Source organism: Nerophis ophidion, linkage group LG03 (genome assembly GCF_033978795.1).
Source record: "Nerophis ophidion isolate RoL-2023_Sa linkage group LG03, RoL_Noph_v1.0, whole genome shotgun sequence".
In the NCBI taxonomy this organism is placed as follows: Eukaryota; Metazoa; Chordata; class Actinopteri; order Syngnathiformes; family Syngnathidae; genus Nerophis; species Nerophis ophidion.
This window is the reverse complement of record NC_084613.1, coordinates 8581301-8607030: the sequence shown is the minus strand read 5'-3', so window position 1 is coordinate 8607030 and position 25730 is coordinate 8581301. Positions and strand designations below refer to the sequence as shown.

The 25730-nt window shown below is 41.4% G+C and overlaps 2 protein-coding genes across 3 annotated transcripts in view; one reads left to right on the top strand and one right to left on the bottom strand.

The window, feature by feature from the left end:
• The window catches only part of LOC133549069 (otoferlin-like), a 181684-nt gene extending 162848 nt beyond the window's left edge, over positions 1-18836 (bottom strand). Inside the window, exon 1 of the mRNA XM_061894164.1 lies at positions 18668-18836. The gene's annotated coding sequence lies outside the window, so the exon portion shown is untranslated. The remainder of the gene's footprint in view (positions 1-18667) is intronic.
• Positions 1-25730, top strand: part of LOC133549068 (ensconsin-like) — a 51824-nt gene that overhangs the window by 24432 nt on the left and 1662 nt on the right. For both annotated transcript variants that reach the window (XM_061894163.1, XM_061894162.1), the window contains exons 11-15: positions 6782-6950; positions 7009-7113; positions 18497-18547; positions 18643-18871; positions 25131-25730. The exon at positions 25131-25730 is cut by the window's right edge and continues 1662 nt beyond it. In XM_061894163.1, coding sequence (XP_061750147.1) covers positions 6782-6950; positions 7009-7113; positions 18497-18547; positions 18643-18871; positions 25131-25141 — 565 coding nt within the window. In that variant the 3' untranslated portion in view covers positions 25142-25730. The remainder of the gene's footprint in view (positions 1-6781; positions 6951-7008; positions 7114-18496; positions 18548-18642; positions 18872-25130) is intronic.

The window sequence follows — 25730 nt, the reverse complement described above, 5'->3', positions numbered from 1 at the left end:
GCAGCGATGTTTTATTAATATACCGTAGCTGCGTGTGTCAAATATAAGTCATTAAATGACTCCCGCCTCCTGGTGGTGAACCTTCTTGCGACTACTCGGCTGCAGAAGAAGTGACAACAAGCAGCAAGAGTGAGCAGCGATCGTTTATTTTTTCCTCTCGCTTGCACTTTTAACATGGAGGATTACATATCTAAAATGTGAATGATATTTATATAGCGCTTTTTCTCTAGTGACTCAAAGCGCTTTACATAGTGAAACCCAATATCTAAGTTACATTTAAACCGGTGTGGGTGGCACTGGGAACAGGTGGGTCAAGTGTCTTGCCCAAGGACACAACGGCAGTGACTAGGATGGCGGAAGCGGGGATCGAACCTGCAACCCTCCAGTTGCTGGCACGGCCGCTCTACCAACCTGATTTCAATAATTTGAAATCACATAAAGGGAAAAAGATTAAGAGCTATTCAGTAGGATTTAAGGTCCAAGCTATTAAATATGCTAAAAAGAACAGTAAGCAGCGATGTTTTATTAATATACCGTAGCTGCGGGTGTCAAATATGAGTCATTAAATGACTCCCGCCTCCTGGTGGTGATCCTTCTTGCGACTACTCGGTTGCAGAAGAAGTGACAACAAGCAGCAAGAGTGAGCAGCGATCGTTTATTTTTTCCTCTCGCTTGCACTTTTAACATGGAGGATTACATATCTAAAATGTGAATGATATTTATATAGCGCCTTTTCTCTAGTGACTCAAAGCGCTTTACATAGTGAAACCCAATATCTAAGTTACATTTAAACCGGTGTGGGTGGCACTGGGAGCAGGTGGGTAAAGTGTCTTGCCCAAGGACACAACGGCAGTGACTAGGATGGCGGAAGCGGGGATCGAACCTGCAACCCTCCAGTTGCTGGCACGGCCGCTCTACCAACCTGATTTCAATAATTTGAAATCACATAAAGGGAAAAAGATTAAGAGCTATTCAGTAGGATTTAAGGTCCAAGCTATTAAATATGCTAAAAAGAACAGTAAGCAGCGATGTTTTATTAATATACCGTAGCTGCGGGTGTCAAATATGAGTCATTAAATGACTCCCGCCTCCTGGTGGTGATCCTTCTTGCGACTACTCGGTTGCAGAAGAAGTGACAACAAGCAGCAAGAGTGAGCAGCGATCGTTTATTTTTTCCTCTCGCTTGCACTTTTAACATGGAGGATTACATATCTAAAATGTGAATGATATTTATATAGCGCCTTTTCTCTAGTGACTCAAAGCGCTTTACATAGTGAAACCCAATATCTAAGTTACATTTAAACCGGTGTGGGTGGCACTGGGAGCAGGTGGGTAAAGTGTCTTGCCCAAGGACACAACGGCAGTGACTAGGATGGCGGAAGCGGGGATCGAACCTGCAACCCTCCAGTTGCTGGCACGGCCACTCTACCAACCGAGCTAAACCGCCCCGTACTGTAATTCAATTTTTGATGTATTTTTATCTTGATAGATTGAACTTTAACACCAATGAGCTGAATGATGAACATTATCACAATGATTTATGCAGAAAATATAAATAATAACAAATAAAGATAGAATACCATTAACCGCAACATGTGAGTGTAAAAAAAAACACGACGACATTATGACTTGTACATTTTCAGAATGTGCTTGTTCTATTTTTAAACAAAGAAAACAACCTGAAGTTGTCTTTATTTTTAAGTTATCGTGCCGTAATTTTACCGACCCACCTGGGAGTAGATTTCTCTCCACGTGGCCCCCGATCTTAAATGAGTTTGACACCCCTGACGTACAGTAGATGCTCATATCTGTCGTACGGAGTTACTTTACAAAATAAAAGTGTGGTATACTTCTCTTGTATTTTACTTAATGAAATGCTTGGATATGTTTCATGTTTGGGATGGGAAAAAAATAAAAAAGAAGACAACTTCACCATTGCTCCTGATAGGTCGTGGTTGGGGCCTTGCATGGCAGCTCCCGCCAAATAGTGTTAAAGCACTTTGAGTAACTTGAAGGTAGAAAAGCGCTTTACAAGTATAACTCATTCTATTGTTTCTTAAGGTCAATTTTGTTGATAATTTTCGGGTGAGATCGGTCCATTTTACATGATGAAAAACTCCCAAATTAAACTTTTTTATCCCATATTTCGACTTTTTATCTCACAGTAATGACTTTGAGCATGCTTAATAATTTTCTATCTCATAATTCTGACTTTTTATCTCAAAATTTGACTTTTTTATTTCATAATTATGACTTTCTATCTCGTAGTTCTGACTTTCTTATCTCATATTTGGATTTTTTTTTTTTTTAATCTCATAACGATACCTTTTTATCTTACAATTATGACTTTTTATCTTATGATTTTGACTTTCTATCTCACAATGTCGACTTTCCCCTGACAGTTTGTCTATGTTTTAGTTTTTTCCTCTGCATTTGTCTGTTTCCTCTGTGTTTAGTATCTCCTGTCTAGTGCTCTTATTTTGTCAGCTTCCTGTCTTGTTCCCTGAGCGCTGTGTTCCTCCTCAGCTGCGGCTGATTGGCACCTGGCCACACCTGTTGCCAATCAGCCCGCTCCTATTTGTACCTGCTTTGTCTTTTGTCAGTTGCCACATATCACTCTTGTCGCGCTACCTGTCGTGTCGTTTTGTTACAGCTACTAGTGAAGTGAAGTGAATTTTATTTATATAGCGCTTTTCTCAAGTGACTCAAAGCGCTTTACATAGTGACACCCAATATCTAAGTTACATTTAAACCAGTGTGGGTGGCACTGGGAGCAGGTAGGTAAAGTGTCTTGCCCAAGGACACAACGACAGTAACTAGGATGGCACAAGCGGGAATCGAACCTGCAACCCTGAAGTTGCTGGCACGGCCACTCTACCAACCGAGCTATGACAGGTAGCATGACTACCTGTCATGCTACATCCTGGTCGTCGTAGCGGTAAGCTGTTTCTGTTAGCATTAGTCATTTCCAGTTTTTTCTGTTTGCTATCCACTAGCTTCCGTGCTAAAGTTTTCTAGCTTCCAGTGCTAGCTCCCTTAGTTTGTTATTCCGCCCACGTGCGTGCTTTTTGTTTGTTCTTGTTTAGTTTGAATTAAATCATGTTTTCGTATTCTATGCCTGCCTCAGTCTCTGCATCTTGGGGTTCGACATCAAATAACTCTGAGAACTACCTCCTAATTATGACTTTCGATTTTTTAAAATCTCATAACACTTATGAGTTACACATTTTTATCTCATAATTTCGACTTTTTATTTCATAATTATGACTTTTTATCTCATAATTATGACTTTCTTATCTCATAATTTTGTTTAGTTTTTTTTAAATATCATAACGATAACTTTTTATCTTATATTTAGGACTTTTATCTCAGATTTTGACCTCTCATCTCACAATAATGACTTTATACATTTTTACCTCATAATTTCGACTTTTTATCTCAAAATGTAAACTTTTTTTTTATCTCACAATTTCAACTTTTTATCTCATAATTTTGACTTTTTGTATCAAAATTTCGACTTTCTCGTCTCATAATTTTCATTATTTTTTTTTTTAGGACTTTTTAATTCATATTTAGGACTTTTTATATCAGATTTCGACTTCTTATCTCACAGTTCTGACTTTAAGCCTGAAAAAATGTTGCTTTACAATTTTCTATTTCATAATTTCTACTTTTTATCTCAAAATTTCAACTTTTTTTATCTGACAATTTTAACTTTTTATCTCATAATTTCGATTTTTTTATATCAAAATTTTGTCTTTCATATCTCATAATTTAGATTTTTTTAAATATAACGATAACAATTTTATCTTATATGTAGGACTTTTTATTTTATATTTAGGACTTTTTATCTCAGATTTTGACTTATCACACAATAATGACTTTAAGCATGAAAAATGTTGCTTTATAATTTTCTATCTCATAATTCCCGACTTTTTATCTCAAAATTTCGCCTTTTTTATTTCATAATTATGACTTTTTATCTCATAATTTTGACTATTTAAATCAAAATTTCGACTTTCTTATCTCATAATTTTCTTTTTTTTTTTTTTTAAATATCATATTGATGACTTTGTATTTTATTTTTAGGACTTTTTAATTTATATTCAGGACTTTTTATATCAGATTTCGACTTCTTATCTCACAATTATGACTTTAAGCATGAAAAAATGTTGCTTTATAATTTTCTATTTCATAATTCCTACTTTTATCTCAAAATTTCTACTTTTTTTATCTGATAATTTTAACTTTTTATCTCATAATTTCGATTTCTTATATCAAAATTTCGACTTTTTATCTCAAAATTTCAACATTTTTTTATCTCATTTTTAATTTTTATCTCATAATTTCAACTTTTTATATCAAAATTTCGACTTTTATATCTCATAATTTAGATTTTTTTTTTTAAATAACATAAAGAATTTTTATCTTATATTTAGGACTTTTTATTTTATATTTAGGACATTTTATCTCAGGTTTTTACTTCTTATCTCACAATAATGACTTTAAGCATGAAAAATGTTGCTTTATAATTTTCTATCTCATAATTCCCGACTTTTTATCTCAAAATTTTGCCTTTTTTTATTTCATAATTATGACTTTTTATCTCATAATTTAGACTATTTATATCAACATTTCGACTTTCTTATCTCATAATTTAGATTTTTTTTTAAAATAACATAACGAAGAATTTTTATCTTATATGTAGGACTTGTTGTTTTATATTTAAGACTTTTTATCCCAGATTTCGACTTCTTATCTCATAATTATGACTTTAAGCATAAAAAAAATGTTGCTTTATAATTTTTCTATCTCATAATTCCGACCTTTATCTCAAAATTTAGCCTTTTTTTATTTCATAATTATGACTTTTTATCCCTTAATTACGACTTTCTTATCTCATCATTTTGATTTGTTTGTCTATGATTATCAAACCGTAACCTAGATGCCTTTGTACCCGACATTGAACTAATGACACAACCATCTAGACTTTGTACACACTGCACACGAGCGAATGAAGGGCATACTTAGTCAACAGCCATACATGTCACACTAAGGGTGGCAGTATGAACAATTCCAATACTGTCATGAACATGTGCCATATAGTGAAACCCAATATAAACACTACAGAACAAATTCCCAGAATTCCCTGCAGCACCAACTCTTCCGGGACGCTACAATATACAAACGTAAACAAACGCCATTGTTGGATCCACACCTAACATCCACTGTAATGATAGCACGTACAATAGTGTATCTAGTCAATACTACTATGATTACATTGATATTTTTTAATGTCACAAAATCTTCTTTCCGTTTTCTTTTAATGTATATTATGTTTATAAAGTCAGTAAACACGTCACATGAGGACTTAGAATATGACTGTCAGAGTAAATTTGTGACGAACCCCAAGATGCAGAGAAGGAGGCAGGCATGGAGTGGGAAAACATGATTTAACTTAAAACACTAAGACAAAAAACAAACAAAGGGTACACACAAAAAGCGCGCACGTGGGCGGATAACAAACAAAAAGGTCTAGCGTGGAAGCTAGCAAGTATCGAGCAAGAAACAGAAGCCGTACTTATAATAGGAAAACAAACTTGGAAGCAGGGAACAAAAGACAATAAGCTACAAACCACTATCAAATATAGCTTACCGCAACGCTGCATTGACAGGATATGACACGACACGACACGACACGACACGTATAATCCAGTACTGACTGGAGGAACAAAGCAGGTAAAATAGGAAATCGGGCTGATTGACACCAGGTGTGGCCAGGTGCCAATCAACCACAACGCATAGGGAAAAAAACAGGAAACAGACAAAATAAGAGGGCTGACAGGAAGTACTAAAAACACACAGAGGAAAAACTAAAACACAAACAAACTGTCAGTGGCAAGCCTGACAATGACCAACGTATGATCCTGTAACTACTTGGTATCGGACCGATTCCTAAATGTGTGGTATCATCCAAAACTAATGTAAAGTATCAAAGAAGAGAAGAAGAAGGGATTATTACATTTTAACAGAAGTGTAGATAGAACATGTTAAAAGGGAAAATCAGCAGATATTAACAGTAAATGAACAAGTGGATTAATAAAATTTTTTTACAGTTTGTCCTTTAAAATGTGGACAAAATAATAGGTGTATAAATAACACAATTTGATACTGCAGACTAATTAGGAGCCTTTGTTTGTTTGCTTACTACTAAAAGACAAGTTGTCTAGTTTGTTATTTAAGGACTAAATGACGATAACCTACGGCGGTGGCCTAGTGGTTAGAGTGTCCGCCCTAAGATCGGTAGGTCGTGAGTTCAAATCCCGGCCGAGTCATACCAAAGACTATAAAAATGGGACCCATTACTTCCCTGCTTAGCACTCAGCATTAAGGGTTGGAATTGGGGGTTAAATCACCATAAATTATTCCCGGGCGTGACCACTGCTGCTGCTCATTGCTCCCCTCACCTCCCAGGGGGTGATCAAGGGTGATGGGTCAAATGCAGAAAATAACTTTTAACAATAATAAACATATGTTTAATGTACCCTAAGATTTTTTGTTCAAATAAAGACAGTAACGACATCTTTTGTGATCCCCTTTATTTAGAAAAATACCAAAAAGTACCGAAATACTTTTGGTACCGGTACCAAAATGTTGGTATGGGGACAACACTAATACACACACACCAGGCACCCACTGACAGAAATTTAGAACGGCGCCTATGTGGACAAGGATAAGGTTAGGTGGGATTTAACCCGTATAACCTAGTCCGTGTCTTCAGGCGGAGTTGCGAAGAACTGGAGCGGCGCAGGGCCGAGGAGCGAGCCCGCCAGCAGGCCGAGGCGCAGCGTCTGATCGCCGACAAGAGGAGGCGGGAGGAGGAGGAGCAGAGGCGGGCGGAGGAGGAGATCGCTCAGGCCATGAAGGAAGCGGCTCTTCTGCATAAAAAGGTGCAAACGTCTCTGCGGTCCTGAGACAAATACCCTCATCCAGAATTCTTTCACGCAGAGAGAGGAGGAACAAACCAGGGAGCGAGAAAAAGCAGCCCAGTTGGTGCAGGAGCGAGAGATGCTCGCCCAGAAAGAAGAAGCAGAACGCCAAGTCAGGAAGAAGGTGATTTTTTTTTTAATCATTCTTTATTCATTGGATTTCTTCAAATGTACATACCGTATTTCCTTGAATTGCCGCCGGGTATATAGTATGCGCCTGCCTTCAATGACTTGTCATCATTTTCAAAATGGAGGAGGCTGATTTCAATACCGGTAATTTGGAATCGCATAAAGGGAAGAAGATTAAGAGCTATTCAGTAGGATTTAAGGTCCAATCTATTGAATATGCTAAAAAGAACAGTAAGCAGCTATGTTTTATTACTATACCGTAGCTGCGTGTGTCAAATATGAGTCATTAAATGACTCCCGCCTCCTGGTGGTAGAGGGAGCTAGTGAGAAGAAGCAGAACGCCAAGTCAGGAAGAAGGTGATTTTTTTAATCATTCATTGGATTTCTTCAAATGTATATACCGTATTTCCTTGAATTGCCGCCGGGTATATAGTATGCGCCTGCCTTCAATTACTTGTCATCATTTTCAAAATGGAGGAGGCTGATTTCAATACCGGTAATTTGGAATCGCATAAAGGGAAGCAGATTAAGAGCTATTCAGTAGGATTTAAGGTCCAAGTTATTGAACAGTAAGCAGCTATGTTTTATTACTATACCGTAGCTGCGTGTGTCAAATATGAGTCATTAAATGACTCCCGCCTCCTGGTGGTAGAGGGAGCTAGTGATCCTTCTTGCGACTACTCGGCTGCAGAAGAAGTGACAATGAGTGACGTGATGTGTGCTGGGATGGATATGACGCGGGGGATGCACGGCGGTACTTTTAGGAAGTAACACTCCTATGCTGGCTATCAATCAATCAATCAATGTTTACTTATATAGCCCTAAATCACTAGTGTCTCAAAGGGCTGCACAAACCACTACGACATCCTCGGTAGGCCCACATAAGGGCAAGGAAAACTCACACCCAGTGGGACATCTATGTAAACAACCGGGCTGAAATAAGGCATGTTCCAGTCCTAAATACCCAGTGTATTATTTGTACAATAACACTTCATGGTGGCAGCGGTGGGATAAAGAGATCACCCACGGAGCAGAACGGGAGGGGGAGTTGTCAGAGGATAATTCTGTCGTCGCCTGCACTCGAGGAGCCGAGCTAACTGATAGCAGCGGTCTGATAGCAGTTTTCTAAACTAGACTTTCAATCGAAGCAGGAGGTAATAAAGGAAATTCTCCATCGAGACAGAGAGACTTTTAAAACTGAAGAAAGATAAGGAAGACTTCTATAACAAGTTATCGATGCTTTAGATCAGAAGGAGCTGGCATGGATTTCATTTATAAGTAAAGGTAAGACCATAATAACGTTTTTTTGTATTAAATGTGCTTTTCATGATGTATCCTTACATCACACTCAAATGTTTACTGCATGCCTTTGGTAAGTGCCGGAGCGGGAAGAGGTTTTAAAATAATTAGCGCATGCTTACTTTTACCGCATGCCTTTGGTAAGCGCAGGAGTGAGAAGAGGTTTTAAAATAATTAGCGCTTGCTTACTTTTACCGCATGCCTTTGGTAAGCGCAGGAGTGAGAAGAGGTTTTAAATTAATTAGCGCCCCGGCGGCAATTCAAGGAAATACGGTAGTTTAGTGCAGAAGTTCTCAAACTTTTCAAGTCGAGGGCCACGTTGAATCAAAAGAATTTGGCTGGGGGCCTGGTTATATATATATATATATATATATATATATATATATATATATATATATATATATATATATATATATATATATATATACATACACACACAGTCAGAATCAAAAGTGTAGATACACTTGTAAAGAACATGATGTCATGGCTGTCTTGAGTTTCTAATCATTTCTACACCTCTTATTTTTTTGTGATGTAGTGATTGGAGCACATACTTGTTGCTCACAAAAAAACATTCATGAAGTTGGCTTCTTTTATGAATTTATTATGGCTCTACTGAAAATGTGAGCAAAAGTATACATACAGCAATGTTAATATTTGCTTACAAGTCCCTTGGCAAGTTTCACTGCAATAAGGCGCTTTTGGTAGCCATCCACAAGCTTCTGGTTGAATTTTTGACCACACCTCTTGACAAAATTGGTGCAGTTCCGCTAAATTTGTTGGTTTTCAGATATGGACTTGTTTCTTCAGCATTGTCCACACGTTTAAGTCAGGACTTTGGGAAGGCCATTCCAAAACCTTCGTTCTAGCCTGATTTAGCCATTCCTTTACCACTTTTGACGAGTGTTCGGGGTCATTGTCCTGTTGGAACACCCAACCGGTCCAGAGACCCAACCTCCGGGTTGATGATTTTAGCTTGTCTTGAAGAATTCGGAGGTACTCCTCCTTTTTCATTGTCCCATTTACTCTCTGTAAAGCAGCAGTTCCATTGGCAGCAAAACAGGCCCAGAGCATAATACTACCACCACCATGCTTGACAGTAAGGTGGTGTTCCAGGGATTAAAGGCCTCCCCTTTTCCCCTCCAAACATATTGCTGGGTATTGTGGGCAAACAGCTCTATTTTTGTTTCATCCGACCACAGAAAGTCTCGTGAACAAGACTCCGGGTCCTTGAACTCCTCCACTTGGGTCGAGACGCTGGGGCAGCAGCCTAAGCAGGAAAGCCCAGACTTCCCTCTCCCCAGCCACTTCGTCCAGCTCTTCCCGGGGGATCCCGAGGCGTTCCCATGCCAGCCGGGAGACATAGTCTTGCCAATGTGTCCTGGGTCTTCCCCGTGGCCTCCTATCGGTCGGACGTGCCCGAAACACCTCCCTAGGGAGGCGTTCGGGTGGCATCCTGACTAGATGTCCGAACCACCTCATCTGGCTCCTCTCCATGTTGAGGAAAAGCGGCTTTACTTTGAGCTCCCCCCGGATGACAGAGCTTCTCACCCTATCTCTAAGGGAGAGACCCGCCATCCGGCGGAGGAAACTCATTTCGGCCGCTTGTACCCGTGATCTTATCCTTTCGGTCATGACCCAAAGCTCATGACCATAGGTGAGGATGGGAACGTAGATCGACCGGTAAATTGAGAGCTTTGCCTTCCGACTTAGCTCCGTCTTCACCACAACGGATCGATACAACGTCCGCATTACTGAAGACGCCGCACCGATCTCACCATCCACTCTTCCCTCACTCGTGAACAAGACTCCGGGTCCTTGAACTCCTCCACTTAGGTTGTGACGAGGGGGCAGCACCCTAAGCAGGAAAGCCCAGACTTCCCTCTCCCCAGCCACTTCGTCCAGCTCTTCCCGGGGGATCCCGAGGCGTTCCCATGCCAGCCGGGAGGCATAGTTTTCCCAACGTATCCTGGGTCTTCCCCGTGGCCTCCTATCGGTCGGATGTGCCTGAAACCCCTCCCAAGGGAGGCATTTGGGTGGCATCCTGACTAGATGTCCGAACCACCTCATCTGGCTCTTCTCCATGTGGAGGAAAAGCGGCTTTACTTTGAGTTCCTCCTGGATGACAGAGCTTCTAACCCTATCTCTAAGGGAGAGACCCGCCATCCTGCGGAGGAAACTAATTTCGGCCGCTTGTACCCGTGATCTTGTCTTTTCGGTCATAACCCAAAGGTCATGACCATAGGTGAGGATGGGAACGTAGATCGACCGGTAAATTGAGAGCTTTGCCTTCTGGCTCACCTCCTTCTTCACCACAACGGATCGATACAGCGTCCGCATTACTGAAGACGCCGCACCGATCTCACCATCCACTCTTCCCTCACTCGTGAACAAGACTCCGGGTCCTTGAACTCCTCCACTTGGGTCGGGACGCGGGGGCAGCATCCTAAGCAGGAAAGCCCAGACTTCCCTCTCCCCAGCCACTTCGTCCAGCTCTTCCCGGGGGATCCCGAGGCGTTCCCATGCCAGCCGGGAGACATAGTGTTCCCAACGTGTCCTGGGTCTTCCCCGTGGCCTCCTATCGGTCGGACGTGCCCGAAACACCTCCTTAGGGAGGCGTTTGGGTGGCATCCTGACCAGATGCCCGAACCACCTCATCTGGCTCCTCTCCATGTTGAGGAAACGCGGCTTTACTTTGAGTTCCTCTCGGATGGCAGAGCTTCTCACCCTATCTCTAAGGGAGAGACCCGCCATCCAGCGGAGGAAACTCATTTCGGCCGCTTGTACCCGTGATCTTGTCTTTTCGGTCATAACCCAAAGGTCATGACCATAGGTGAGGATGGGAACGTAGATCGACCGGTAAATTGAGAGCTTTGCCTTCTGGCTCACCTCCTTCTTCACCACAACGGATCGATACAGCGTCCGCATTACTGAAGACGCCGCACCGATCTCCCCATCCACTCTTCCCTCACTCGTGAACAAGACTCCGAGGTCCTTGAACTCCTCCACTTGGGTCGAGACGCTGGGGCAGCAGCCTAAGCAGGAAAGCCCAGACTTTCCTCTCCCCAGCCACTTCGTCCAGCTCTTCCTGGGGGATCCCGAGGCGTTCCCATGCCAGCCGGGAGACATAGTCTTCCCAATGTGTCCTGGGTCTTCCCCGTGGCCTCCTATCGGTCGGACGTGCCCGAAACACCTCCCTAGGGAGGCGTTCGGGTGGCATCCTGACTAGATGTCCGAACCACCTCATCTGGTTCTTCTCCATGTTGAGGAAAAGTGGCTTTACTTTGAGCTCCTCCCGGATGACAGAGCTTCTCACCCTATCTCTAAGGGAGAGCCCTGCCACCCGGCGAAGGAAACTCATTTGGGCCGCTTGTACCCGTGATCTTATCCATTCGGTCATGACCCAAAGCTCATGACCATAGGTGAGGATGGGAACGTAGATCGACTGGTAAATTGAGAGCTTTGCCTTCCGGCTCAGCTCCTTCTTCACCACAACGGATCGATACAGCGTCCGCATTACTGAAGACGCCGCACCGATCTCACCATCCACTCTTCCCTCACTCGTGAACAAGACTCCGAGGTCCTTGAACTCCTCCACTTGGGTCGGGACGCGGGGGCAGCATCCTAAGCAAGAAAGCCCAGACTTCCCTCTCCCCAGCCACTTCGTCCAGCTCTTCCCGGGGGATCCCGAGGCGTTCCCAGGCCAGCCGGGAGACATAGTCTTTCCAACGTGTCCTGGGTCTTCCCCGTGGCCTCCTATCGGTCGGACGTGCCCGAAACACCTCCTTAGGGAGGCGTTTGGGTGGCATCCTGACCAGATGGCCGAACCACCTCATCTGGCTCCTCTCCATGTTGAGGAAACGCGGCTTTACTTTGAGTTCCTCCCGGATGGCAGAGCTTCTCACCCTATCTCTAAGGGAGAGCCCCGCCACCTGGTGGAGGAAACTCATTTGGGCCGCTTGTACCCGTGATCTTATCCTTTCGGTCATGACCCAAAGCTCATGACCATAGGTGAGGATGGGAACGTAGATCGACTGGTAAATTGAGAGCTTTGCCTTCCGGCTCAGCTCCTTCTTCACCACAACGGATCGATACAGCGTCCGCATTACTGAAGACGCCGCACCGATCTCACCATCCACTCTTCCCTCACTCGTGAATAAGACTCCGAGGTACTTGAACTCCTCCACTTGGGGCAAGATCTTTTTTGATTGATTGATTGATACTTTTATTAGTAGATTGCACAGTACAGTACATATTCCGTACAATTGACCACTAAATGGTAACACCCCAATAAGTTTTTCAACTTGTTTAAGTCGGGTCCACGTTAATCAATTCATGGTACAAATATATACTATCAACATAATACAGTCATCACACAAGTTAATCATCATAGTATGTACATTGAATTATTTACATTATTTACAATCCGGGGGGTGGGATGAGGAGCTTTGGTTGATATCAGAACTTCAGTCATCAACAATTGCATCAACAGAGAAATGTGGACATTGAAACAGTGTAGGTCTTATTTAGTAGGATATGTACAGCCAGCAGAGAACATAGTGAGTTCACATAGCATAAGAACAAGTATATACATTAGAAGTACATTTGAGTTGTTTATAATCCGGGGAGATGGGATGTGAATGGAGGAGGGTATTAGTAAAGTGCTGAAGTTGCCTGGAGGTGTTGTTTTAGAGCGCTTTTGAAGGAATATAGAGATGCACTTACTTTTATACCTGTTGGGAGTGCATTCCACATTGATGTGGCATAGAAAGAGAATGAGTTAAGACCTTTGTTAGATCGAAATCTGGGTTTAACGTGGTTTGTGGAGCTCCCCCTGGTGTTGTGGTTATGGCGGTCATTTACGTTAAGGAAGTAGTTTGACATGTACTTCGGTATCAAGGAGGTGTAGCGGATTTTATAGACTAGGCTCAGTGCAAGTTGTTTTACTCTGTCCTCCACCCTGAGCCAGCCCACTTTGGAGAAGTGGGTTGGATTGAGGTGTGATCTGGGGTGGAGGTCCAAAAGTAACCGGATTAGCTTATTCTGGGATGTTTGGAGTCTAGATTTGAGGGTTTTGGAGGTGCTGGGGTACCAGGAGGTGCAAGCGTAATCGAAGAAGGGTTGAATGAGAGTTCCCGCTAGAATCCTCATGGTGCTTTTGTTGACCAGAGAGGAGATTCTGTAGAGGAATCTCGTTCTTTGGTTGACCTTTTTGATCACCTTGGTTGCCATTTTATCACAGGAAAGATTAGCCTCTAGAATGGAACCTAGGTAGGTGATCTCATCCTTCCTGGTGATAACAATGTCACCCACTTTTATAGTCAAGTCACTGACCTTCTGATCCCCTCAACGCCTTGACTGCGCCTCGAAATTCTGTCCATAAAAGTTATGAACAGAATGGTTGACAAAGGGAGTCAAACCCAGGAAAGATTAGCCTCTAGAATGGAACCTAGGTAGGTGATCTCATCCTTCCTGGTGATAACAATGTCACCCACTTTTATAGTCAAGTCACTGACCTTCTGATCCCCTCAACGCCTTGACTGCGCCTCGAAATTCTGTCCATAAAAGTTATGAACAGAATGGTTGACAAAGGGAGTCAAACCCATTGTGGATTGAACTTTCACAGTATCATGTTAGACCCGCTCGACATCCATTGCTTTCCTCCTCTCTAAGGTTCTCATAGTCATCATTGTCACCGACGTCCCACTGGGTCATTATTGTCACCGACGTCCCACTGGGTGTGAGTTTTCCTTGCCCTTATGTGGGCCTACCGAGGATGTCGTGGTGGTTTGTGCAGCCCTTTGAGACACTAGTGATTTAGGGCTATATAAGTAAACATTGATTGATTGATTGATTGATTGAGGTGTGATCTGGGGTGGAGGTCCAAAAGTAACCGGATTAGCTTATTCTGGGATGTTTGGAGTCTAGATTTGAGGGTTTTGGAGGTGCTGGGGTACCAGGAGGTGCAAGCGTAATCGAAGAAGGGGTTGAATGAGAGTTCCCGCTAGAATCCTCAAGGTGCTTTTGTTGACCAGAGAGGAGATTCTGTAGAGGAATCTCGTTCTTTGGTTGACCTTTTTGATCACCTTGGTTGCCATTTTATCACAGGAAAGATTAGCCTCTAGAATGGAACCTAGGTAGGTGATCTCATCCTTCCTGGTGATAACAATGTCACCCACTTTTATAGTCAAGTCACTGACCTTCTGATCCCCTCAACGCCTTGACTGCGCCTCGAAATTCTGTCCATAAAAGTTATGAACAGAATGGTTGACAAAGGGAGTCAAACCCAGGAAAGATTAGCCTCTAGAATGGAACCTAGGTAGGTGATCTCTTCCTTCCCGGTGATAACAATGTCACCCACTTTTATAGTCAAGTCACTGACCTTCTGATCCCCTCAACGCCTTGACTGCGCCTCGAAATTCTGTCCATAAAAGTTATGAACAGAATGGTTGACAAAGGGAGTCAAACCCATTGTGGATTGAACTTTCACAGTATCATGTTAGACCCGCTCGACATCCATTGCTTTCCTCCTCTCTAAGGTTCTCATAGTCATCATTGTCACCGACGTCCCACTGGGTGGGAGTTCTCCTTGCCCTTATGTGGGCCTACCGAGGATGTCGTGGTGGTTTGTGCAGCCCTTTGAGACACTAGTGATTTAGGGCTATATAAGTAAACATTGATTGATTGATTGATTGAGGTGTGATCTGGGGTGGAGGTCCAAAAGTAACCGGATTAGCTTATTCTGGGATGTTTGGAGTCTAGATTTGAGGGTTTTGGAGGTGCTGGGGTACCAGGAGGTGCAAGCGTAATCGAAGAAGGGTTGAATGAGAGTTCCCGCTAGAATCCTCAAGGTGCTTTTGTTGACCAGAGAGGAGATTCTGTAGAGGAATCTCGTTCTTTGGTTGACCTTTTTGATCACCTTGGTTGCCATTTTATCACAGGAAAGATTAGCCTCTAGAATGGAACCTAGGTAGGTGATCTCATCCTTCCTGGTGATAACAATGTCACCCACTTTTATAGTCAAGTCACTGACCTTCTGATCCCCTCAACGCCTTGACTGCGCCTCGAAATTCTGTCCATAAAAGTTATGAACAGAATGGTTGACAAAGGGAGTCAAACCCATTGTGGATTGAACTTTCACAGTATCATGTTAGACCCGCTCGACATCCATTGCTTTCCTCCTCTCTAAGGTTCTCATAGTCATCATTGTCACCGACGTCCCACTGGGTGGGAGTTCTCCTTGCCCTTATGTGGGCCTACCGAGGATGTCGTGGTGGTTTGTGCAGCCCTTTGAGACACTAGTGATTTAGGGCTATATAAGTAAACATTGATTGATTGATTGATTGAGGTGTGATCTGGGGTGGAGGTCCAAAAGTAACCGGATTAGCTTATTCTGGGATGTTTGGAGTCTAGATTTGAGGGTTTTGGAGGTGCTGGGGTACCAGGAGGTGCAAGCGTAATCGAAGAAGGGTTGAATGAGAGTTCCCGCTAGAATCCTCAAGGTGCTTTTGTTGACCAGAGAGGAGATTCTGTAGAGGAATCTCGTTCTTTGGTTGACCTTTTTGATCACCTTGGTTGCCATTTTATCACAGGAAAGATTAGCCTCTAGAATGGAACCTAGGTAGGTGATCTCATCCTTCCTGGTGATAACAATGTCACCCACTTTTATAGTCAAGTCACTGACCTTCTGATCCCCTCAACGCCTTGACTGCGCCTCGAAATTCTGTCCATAAAAGTTATGAACAGAATGGTTGACAAAGGGAGTCAAACCCATTGTGGATTGAACTTTCACAGTATCATGTTAGACCCGCTCGACATCCATTGCTTTCCTCCTCTCCAAGGTTCTCATAGTCATCATTGTCACCGACGTCCCACTGGGTCATTATTGTCACCGATGTCCCACTGGGTGTGAGTTTTCCTTGCCCTTATGTGGGCCTACCGAGGATGTCGTGGTGGTTTGTGCAGCCCTTTGAGACACTAGTGATTTAGGGCTATATAAGTAAACATTGATTGATTGATTGATTGATTGAGGTGTGATCTGGGGTGGAGGTCCAAAAGTAACCGGATTAGCTTATTCTGGGAAGTTTGGAGTCTAGATTTGAGGGTTTTGGAGGTGCTGGGGTACCAGGAGGTGCAAGCGTAATCGAAGAAGGGTTGAATGAGAGTTCCCGCTAGAATCCTCAAGGTGCTTTTGTTGACCAGAGAGGAGATTCTGTAGAGGAATCTCGTTCTTTGGTTGACCTTTTTGATCACCTTGGTTGCCATTTTATCACAGGAAAGATTAGCCTCTAGAATGGAACCTAGGTAGGTGATCTCATCCTTCCTGGTGATAACAATGTCACCCACTTTTATAGTCAAGTCACTGACCTTCTGATCCCCTCAACGCCTTGACTGCGCCTCGAAATTCTGTCCATAAAAGTTTTGAACAGAATGGTTGACAAAGGGAGTCAAACCCAGGAAAAATTAGCCTCTAGAATGGAACCTAGGTAGGTGATCTCTTCCTTCCTGGTGATAACAATGTCACCCACTTTTATAGTCAAGTCACTGACCTTCTGATCCCCTCAACGCCTTGACTGCGCCTCGAAATTCTGTCCATAAAAGTTATGAACAGAATGGTTGACAAAGGGAGTCAAACCCAGGAAAGATTAGCCTCTAGAATGGAACCTAGGTAGGTGATCTCATCCTTCCTGGTGATAACAATGTCACCCACTTTTATAGTCAAGTCACTGACCTTCTGATCCCCTCAACGCCTTGACTGCGCCTCGAAATTCTGTCCATAAAAGTTATGAACAGAATGGTTGACAAAGGGAGTCAAACCCAGGAAAGATTAGCCTCTAGAATGGAACCTAGGTAGGTGATCTCATCCTTCCTGGTGATAACAATGTCACCCACTTTTATAGTCAAGTCACTGACCTTCTGATCCCCTCAACGCCTTGACTGCGCCTCGAAATTCTGTCCATAAAAGTTATGAACAGAATGGTTGACAAAGGGAGTCAAACCCATTGTGGATTGAACTTTCACAGTATCATGTTAGACCCGCTCGACATCCATTGCTTTCCTCCTCTCTAAGGTTCTCATAGTCATCATTGTCACCGACGTCCCACTGGGTCATTATTGTCACCGATGTCCCACTGGGTGTGAGTTTTCCTTGCCGTTATGTGGGCCTACCGAGGATGTCGTGGTGGTTTGTGCAGCCCTTTGAGACACTAGTGATTTAGGACTATATAAGTAAACATTGATTGATTGATTGATTGATTGAGGTGTGATCTGGGGTGGAGGTCCAAAAGTAACCGGATTAGCTTATTCTGGGATGTTTGGAGTCTAGATTTGAGGGTTTTGGAGGTGCTGGGGTACCAGGAGGTGCAAGCGTAATCGAAGAAGGGTTGAATGAGAGTTCCCGCTAGAATCCTCAAGGTGCTTTTGTTGACCAGAGAGGAGATTCTGTAGAGGAATCTCGTTCTTTGGTTGACCTTTTTGATCACCTTGGTTGCCATTTTATCACAGGAAAGATTAGCCTCTAGAATGGAACCTAGGTAGGTGATCTCATCCTTCCTGGTGATAACAATGTCACCCACTTTTATAGTCAAGTCACTGACCTTCTGATCCCCTCAACGCCTTGACTGCGCCTCGAAATTCTGTCCATAAAAGTTATGAACAGAATGGGTGACAAAGGGAGTCAAACCCTCACTGGAAACGTGTCCGACTTACTGCAGGCTCTGACACCGATCACTCTTGATTGAGACTCCCGAGGTACTTGAACTCCTCCACTTGGGTCGGGTCGCCTAAGCAGGGAAAGCCCAGACTTCTCTCTCCCCAGCCACTTCATCCAGCTCTTCCCGGGGGATCCCGAGGCGTTCCCCGGACATAGTCTTCCCGACGAGATCGAAAATCTTAACGGGCCTTATCTTGCCCACAGAAAGTCCCGATTAGAATATGATTTAAAGTCTTATTTTGCTTACAATGCATTATAAATCACATGTAATAGTCAACCCTGACAAACAATATGATGCATTCTGTCTTGACCATGAGGTCCGACGTGATTTAGATACCGTACATCACCGCTCTTTTTCCGCCTCCAGCGACTGGAGGAGATCATGCGGCGGACCAGAAGAACAACTTCTCCTGTCACGGTGAGACGGGCCAACCCAGCAGGGTCACAAGACGCTCGCAACATTGCAACCCCTTGTGCATCAAAACCGCCTCCTTACCTCTTTCCCGCCCGCAGAAATCGGCGGCGGCGAGCATCTTACCGAAAGAGAACTCGGAGCATCCCGTGCACGGCGGCGCCGGAAAGGAGGCCGTCAAGGTGCCGGAGGCGGGGACCAGGTCCCAGCAGTTGATCCTGGACCACAACGACGACGACGACGACGGCGACATGGGGGTGCCCGTGGTGGCCTTCAAGGAGCGTAGGTCTCTCCGGACCCTGGAAGACATTCAGACGCACCAACGAGCCGGTGAGGTCATACCACAACAATTATGATTAGGCACACCTTTATGGACATTATAATGCTTGCATTTGATTGGCAGTCACTAAACTGCTTTTCATTGAGGGCCACATCAAAGTTATCAGAGGGCCGCAATAATGTATGAATTTGCCTCTGGATTTCATTACTAATTATATAAATTGCTTTATATAATTTATAAATTTATATATAATTTATATATAATTTATATAATTTATATAAATTATATATTTATATAAATTATTATTTATATAAATTATTATTTATATAAATTTATTTATAATTTATATAAATTGCTTTATATTTTTATAGTGAGTATTGACTCCGCCCTCTTCAGTTGTGTTTTGTTGGAATGCTTGGAATTTTTAAAGGGGAGCTGCACTTTTTTGCCTTTCATTCAAAATCATCATGTAAGATAAGAACACATATTTTGCCTTTTTTATGTATTCTAACTTGTAAAAATAAAAAAGCTAGCAAGTCAGGATCTAAAACATCTAAAAACCTTTTATATACACACTTAGTATTTATATGTAACTTAGTAATGTCATGATCCGTAGTCTGGATCATGTTTAGTTTAGTTATTTTCTGTCAGTTTGGACTCCCTTTGTTGTTTGTGTACCTTTTTGTGAGTCAGTTTGGTCACCATGGCAACATATTAATTTCACCTGCTGAGGGTTCCAGACGCACACCTGTTTTTGTTAATTACTTCCTTATTTAAGCCTGCCTTGTCCCGTCAGTCGGTCTTGGTCCCTTGTTTGCGGTATGCAACTGTTTTCGTTGGTAATTCTAGATTTCTTGTTACCTGATCCTGTGCTAGTGTTAGCATTAGCTTCTGTGCTTTCGCCACGCGTTTCTTTTCGTCTGTTTTTGTACCAGTGTTTTGTTATTAAATCATTCTTACCTTTTAGTGTCTATGTTTGCGTTGGAGGAACGATCCCGCATTAAAATGCGACCCCCACGTGACAAGTAACATTTATAATAACATGTAATATTTACCTATGTCGATCATTCTAAGCAAACGGCGGCGTATTCATTTCGCAGACACATCACAACGTTCACTTTCCCTTCAACGACAAACAACAAGGCTACTAATCATGGCAGACTTGATGAGAGACAACAAACACTACTTGAGACCAAATTATGATCCAGAAACTTCAATTTTTGAAGCTGAATATAAAGAGGATGATCTACAAGTTTTAGAAGCTGTATGCTAAACAGATGCGGTTTTAGTCAAACACTAAGCATTATGTAGCAGTATTGCTAAGTGCTAAACAATATATGTGTGTGTGTGTGTGTGTGTGTGTGTTTATATATATATGTGTGTGTGTATATATGTATGTATATATAGAAATATATATACATATATATGTATATATATATACATATATATATACACGTGTATATGCATGTATACATAGCTCGGTTGGTAGAGTGGCCGTGCCAGCAACTTGAGGGTCGCAGGTTCGATTCCCGCTTGTGGCATCCTAGTTACTGCCGTTGTGTCCTTGGGCAAGACACTTGACCCACCTGTTGTGTCCTTGGGCAAGACACTTTACCCACCTGCTCCCAGTGCCACCCACACTGGTTTAAATGTAACTTAGATATTGGGTTTCACTATGTAAAGCGCTTTGAGTCACTTGAGAAAAGCGCTATATAAATATAATTCACTTCACTTCACTTCACTTTAAAGGCCCTAGCTGTTTGTTTACATGCTTTTCTTGTTTCTCTTTGCTATTTGGGCTTATTGGACCCTAATTAGAATAAAAAACTAAGAATCATATTTTGATTCGATGTACTTAGTCCAGGGGTGTCCAAAGTGCAGCCCCGGGGGCCATTTGGGGCCCGCAGGTCATTCTTTAACGGCCCCACGACACATACTAAAAATACGATTGAAAAAGATAAAAAAACATAAAAAGTGGTATAAAAGCGCAAACAGGTGAAATGTAACAAGAAAATGTTGCATCCATCCATCCATTTTCTACCGCTTATTCCCTTTTGGGGTCGCGGGGGGCGCTGGCGCCTATCTCAGCTACAATCGGGCGGAATGCGGGGTACACCCTGGACAAGTCGCCACTTCATCGCAGGGCCAACACAGATAGACAAACAACATTCACACTCACATTCACACACTAGGGCCAATTTAGTGTTGCCAATCAACCTATCCAAACACAAAGCTGCCATGCAGGCTGTTTCTTTCTTAAAGGGGAACATTATCACAATTTCAAAAGGGTTAAAAACAATAAAAATCAGTTCCCAGTGGCTTGTTGTATTTTTTGAAGTTTTTTTCAAACTTTTACCGGTCCCCGAATAGCCCTAAAAAAAAGCTTTAAAGTGCTTGATTTTCGCTATTTGCGATGCGACTATCCATTTCCCTGTGACGTCACACAGTGCTGCCAATGTAAACAAACAATGGGAATACCACAGCAAGATATAGCGACATTAGCTCGGATTCAGACTCGGATTTCAGCGGTTTAAGCGATTCAACAGATTACGCATGTATTGAAACGGATGGTTGGAGTATGAAAGTATTGAACAAGAAACTGAAGCTATTGAGCGAATAGCTATTGACGCTATTCATAGCCATAGCATGGCCGAATAGCTGCGTTAGCACCGCCGGTAAAATGTGCTGACCAAACGATCAGGACTTTCGCATCTTTTGACACTGGAGCAACTTAAATCCGTCGATTGGTAAGTGTTTGTTTCGCATTAAATGTGGGTGGAAGGAAACGTAATATAGTTGCAAATGCATCTGCAGGTTATCCATACATCTCTGTGCCATGTCTGCTTTAGCACCGCCGGTAAATAGCATGTTAGCATCGATTAGCATAGCATGTTAGCATCGATTAGCTGGCGGTCAACATCAACAAAAGTCACCTTTGTGATTTAGTTGACTTTATAGTTGCAAATGCATCTGCAGGTTATCCATACATCTCTGTGCCATGTCTGCTTTAGCACCGCCGGTAAATAGCATGTTAGCATCGATTAGCATAGCATGTTAGCATCGATTAGCTGGCAGTCACGCCGCTACCAAATATGCCTGAGTAGCACATAAGTCAACATCAACAAAACTCACCTTTGTGATTTAGTTGATTTTATCGTTGCAAATGCATCTGTAGGTTATCCATACATCTCTGTGCCATGTAAAATGTGGAGACACTCTGGCACATTCAATGGGGGTCTGGCGGCAGACACTTTGGCATCTTCGGGCCAGTGGTGCAACTTGAATCCCTCCCTGTTAGTGTTGTTACACCCTCCGACAACACACCGACGAGGCATGATGTCTCCAAAGTTCCAAAAAATAGTCGAAAAAACGGAACATAACAGAGCTGAGACCCGGTGTTTGTAATGTGTTGAAAATGAAAATGGCGGCTGTGTTACCTCGGTGACGTCACGTTCTGACGTCATCACCACATGAGTGATAAACAGAAAGGCGTTTAATTCGCCAAAATTCACCCATTTAGAGTTCGGAAATCGGTAAAAAAAATAGATGGTCTTTTTTCTGCACCATCAAGGTATATATTGACGCTTACATAGGTCTGGTGATAATGTTCCCCTTTAAAAAAATAATAACGAATCAAAATCAATGTCATTTTGAATTATTGACTTGAATTTTTGAATTGAATTATTGAATTGAATCAAGGTTTCAATTACGTCACATTAAATATTCCACTTTGAAATATATTTTGGGGAAAATGTTGCATATTTTGTGTTTTGCCATATAAAAAACTGAGCCGTTTTTTTAAAGAAGGGCCTAAAACAAACAAACAAACAAACAAACAAAAATCACAAACAACAATAAAACTTAAAATTGACAAATATATCTGAGGTTGACCTCAAGGTTATTGTGCTAAAAGTAAAGATTAAAAAAAATGTATAATTTATTTTTTAACACTTTAATGAGTAGGACACGTTTGGATCCCCAATTATTTTAGTGAGATTTGTTTTTAAGTGTCATTGCTCAAAAAATAATAATGAATCAAAATCCATAATTAAAGCTCCAATTTTTATATAATCTCAAATATTTCACTTAAAAAAGTTATTGGGTGAAAATATTGCGTATGTTGTGTTTTTTCCTAATGTTGATCTAGCTATTTAAAAACTTGTATAATAATAAAAATAATAATACTGAATAATGACACATTTTAAAGATTTTATCTGACCAAAACCCTTTGGGGTCCCCAGGATCATAACTGAGTGGAGACCTAAATGTATATTTTTTATACATATATTGTATTGGTTTTTAAAATAAAAAATTATGAAAATGGCCCCCGCTTGCTTTGATTTTTTAGTGTATGGCCCTAAGTGGAAAAAATTTGGACACCCCTGACTTAGTCCATAAGTACACAAACGTGTACTTCATGTTTAGTGACATGCTTTATTCTTATTTTTTAATTTTTTTTTTCCAAATTCCATTGTATGTTATACTCTTCTGACACCATAGAGGGAAGTATAAGTGTCCACATAAGTGGCCATAAGACCCCAATTCAGTAGTGTACACAATTTTGGAAATAAGCGCTAAAAGGTGGTTTTAAGCACATTGTCCATTTTACAGTAAATACTTAACATTTACAAAATGTTACTGTTTTGAATTTTTATTTTTTACAACATTTTACGTTAAATGGAAAAACACTACCACAGTTTTTTTTTTATGAACAAAGCTGGCAGAATTTTTGTGTTAATTGTTTTTTACAACATGCTATTGTTCGTGGAAAAAACAGCGCAAGTTCTTTTTTCATTTTTCAACCATAAAAACAAATGTACCGTCTTTCCATTTACAGTAATACACCGTTAAAAAAATACGAGATTTCACAGTAAAAACACGGCGGCTCAGTCAACAGAATTTTTACGCGAAAAAAAATGTATTTTTTTTCTCGATTTACAGTAATATGCTGTAAAGAACGCCGTAAAATTCATTGTCATTTTTTTTTTTTCATTATTTGATGGGTAGTTTGCTGTAAGATCATACAGGTAAGTCAAGCAGATATTTAAGTATTTATTTTTATCTAGAATCTAGATTTAGGGACTTAGACTTCCTTTTTATTGTCATTAAAATTTGAACTTTACAGTACAGATAAGAACAACATTTTGTTGCATTAGCTCATGGTAGTGCAGGATACAAAAGCAATAAGGTGCAGATATAAATAAATAGATTACCACATATATATATATATATATATATATATATATATATATATATATATATATATATATATATATATATATATATACACCGTATTTCCTTGAATTGCAGCCGGGTATATAGTATGCGCCTGCCTAGAATTACTGCCGGGTCAAACTCGTTTTGCCAAATAATCAGCATATGCCTAGAATTTCCGCAGGGTCAAACTCGTCACGTCACGAGGGACACTTCACCTGTCATCATTTTCAAAATGGAGGAGGCTGATTTCAATCATTCGAAATCAAATAAAGGGAAGAAGATTAAGAGCTATTCAGTAGGATTTAAGGTCCAATCCATTGAAAATTCTAAAAAGAACAGTAAGCAGCTATGTTTTATTAATATACCGTAGCTGCGTGTGTCAAATATGAGTCATTAAATGACTACCGCCTCCTGGTGGTAGAGGGCGCTAGTGATCCTTCTTGCAACTACTCGGCTGCAGAAGAAGTGACAACAAGCAGCAAGAGTGAGCAGCGATCGTTTATTTTTTTTCTCTCGCTTGCACTTTTAAGATGGAGGATTACATATCTAAAATAAAACCGTTTTCTAAACTGGACTTTCAATCAAAGCAGGAGGTAATAAAGGAAGATCTCCATCGAGACAGAGACTTTTAAAACTGAAGAAAGATAAGGAAAACTTCTATAAATAAGTTATCGATGCTTTTGATCAGAAGGAGCTGCGCATGGACTTCATTTATAAGTAAAGGTAAGACTGTAATAACGTTTTTTTTATTTTTTTATTTAAATGTGCTTTTCGGGATGGAATCCTTACATCACACTCAAATTTATAAGCGCAGGCCTAAATTCACCGCATGCCTTTGGTAAGCGCCGGAGTGAGAAGAGGTTTTAAATTAGTTAGCGCCCGGGTGGCAATTATATATATATATATATATATATATATATATATATACATATATATATATATATCTTTCATCCCTACAAGCCTGAAGGAGGCTTGTAGGGATGAAATATATTATGAAATGTGCTGCTCTGTCACAAGCAATGAACAAGCATTTGGCCGGGCTGAGCTATTCTAATGTTGTCCATTTCTCGTTGTATTTTTGTCCCCCCCTAGAGGTCATCTGAGTTCCTATATAGAGACAAGCGGTGACATCGCAAGGACGACAACAAGGCAGAATTTGGCTGCATGGAAAGTCACCGCCATACTTTTTCTGTGAGAATGTAACATTAATGCTAACTTGTGTGTGTGTGTGTGTGTGTGTGTGCGTGTGTGTGTGTGTGCGTGTGTGAGTGTATGTCTACCCTTCTTGAGACATGAAGAAGGAAAAGTAGCTTCCATATGAGGAGGTGTCAAAAAGTTAGTACCGAAATCATGGTCCCAATAACATTTCGTTTAATAGAGAATTTCTCTTTTGCACCCATGGTGGTGATATCCATCAAAATGAGGAAGGTCCAAAAAAGTAAGGATTTTTCAAATTGACTGTGTGTCGCTTTTAAAGGATGTTTGATATATATATATATATATATATATATATATATATATATATGTACATATATATATATATAGTATTTTTCGGAGTATAAGTCGCTCCGGAGTATAAGTCGCACCTGCCGAAAATGCATAATAAAGAAGGAAAAAAACATATATAAGTCGCATTTTGGGGGGAAATGTATTTGATAAAATCCAACACCAAGAATAGACATTTGAAAGGCA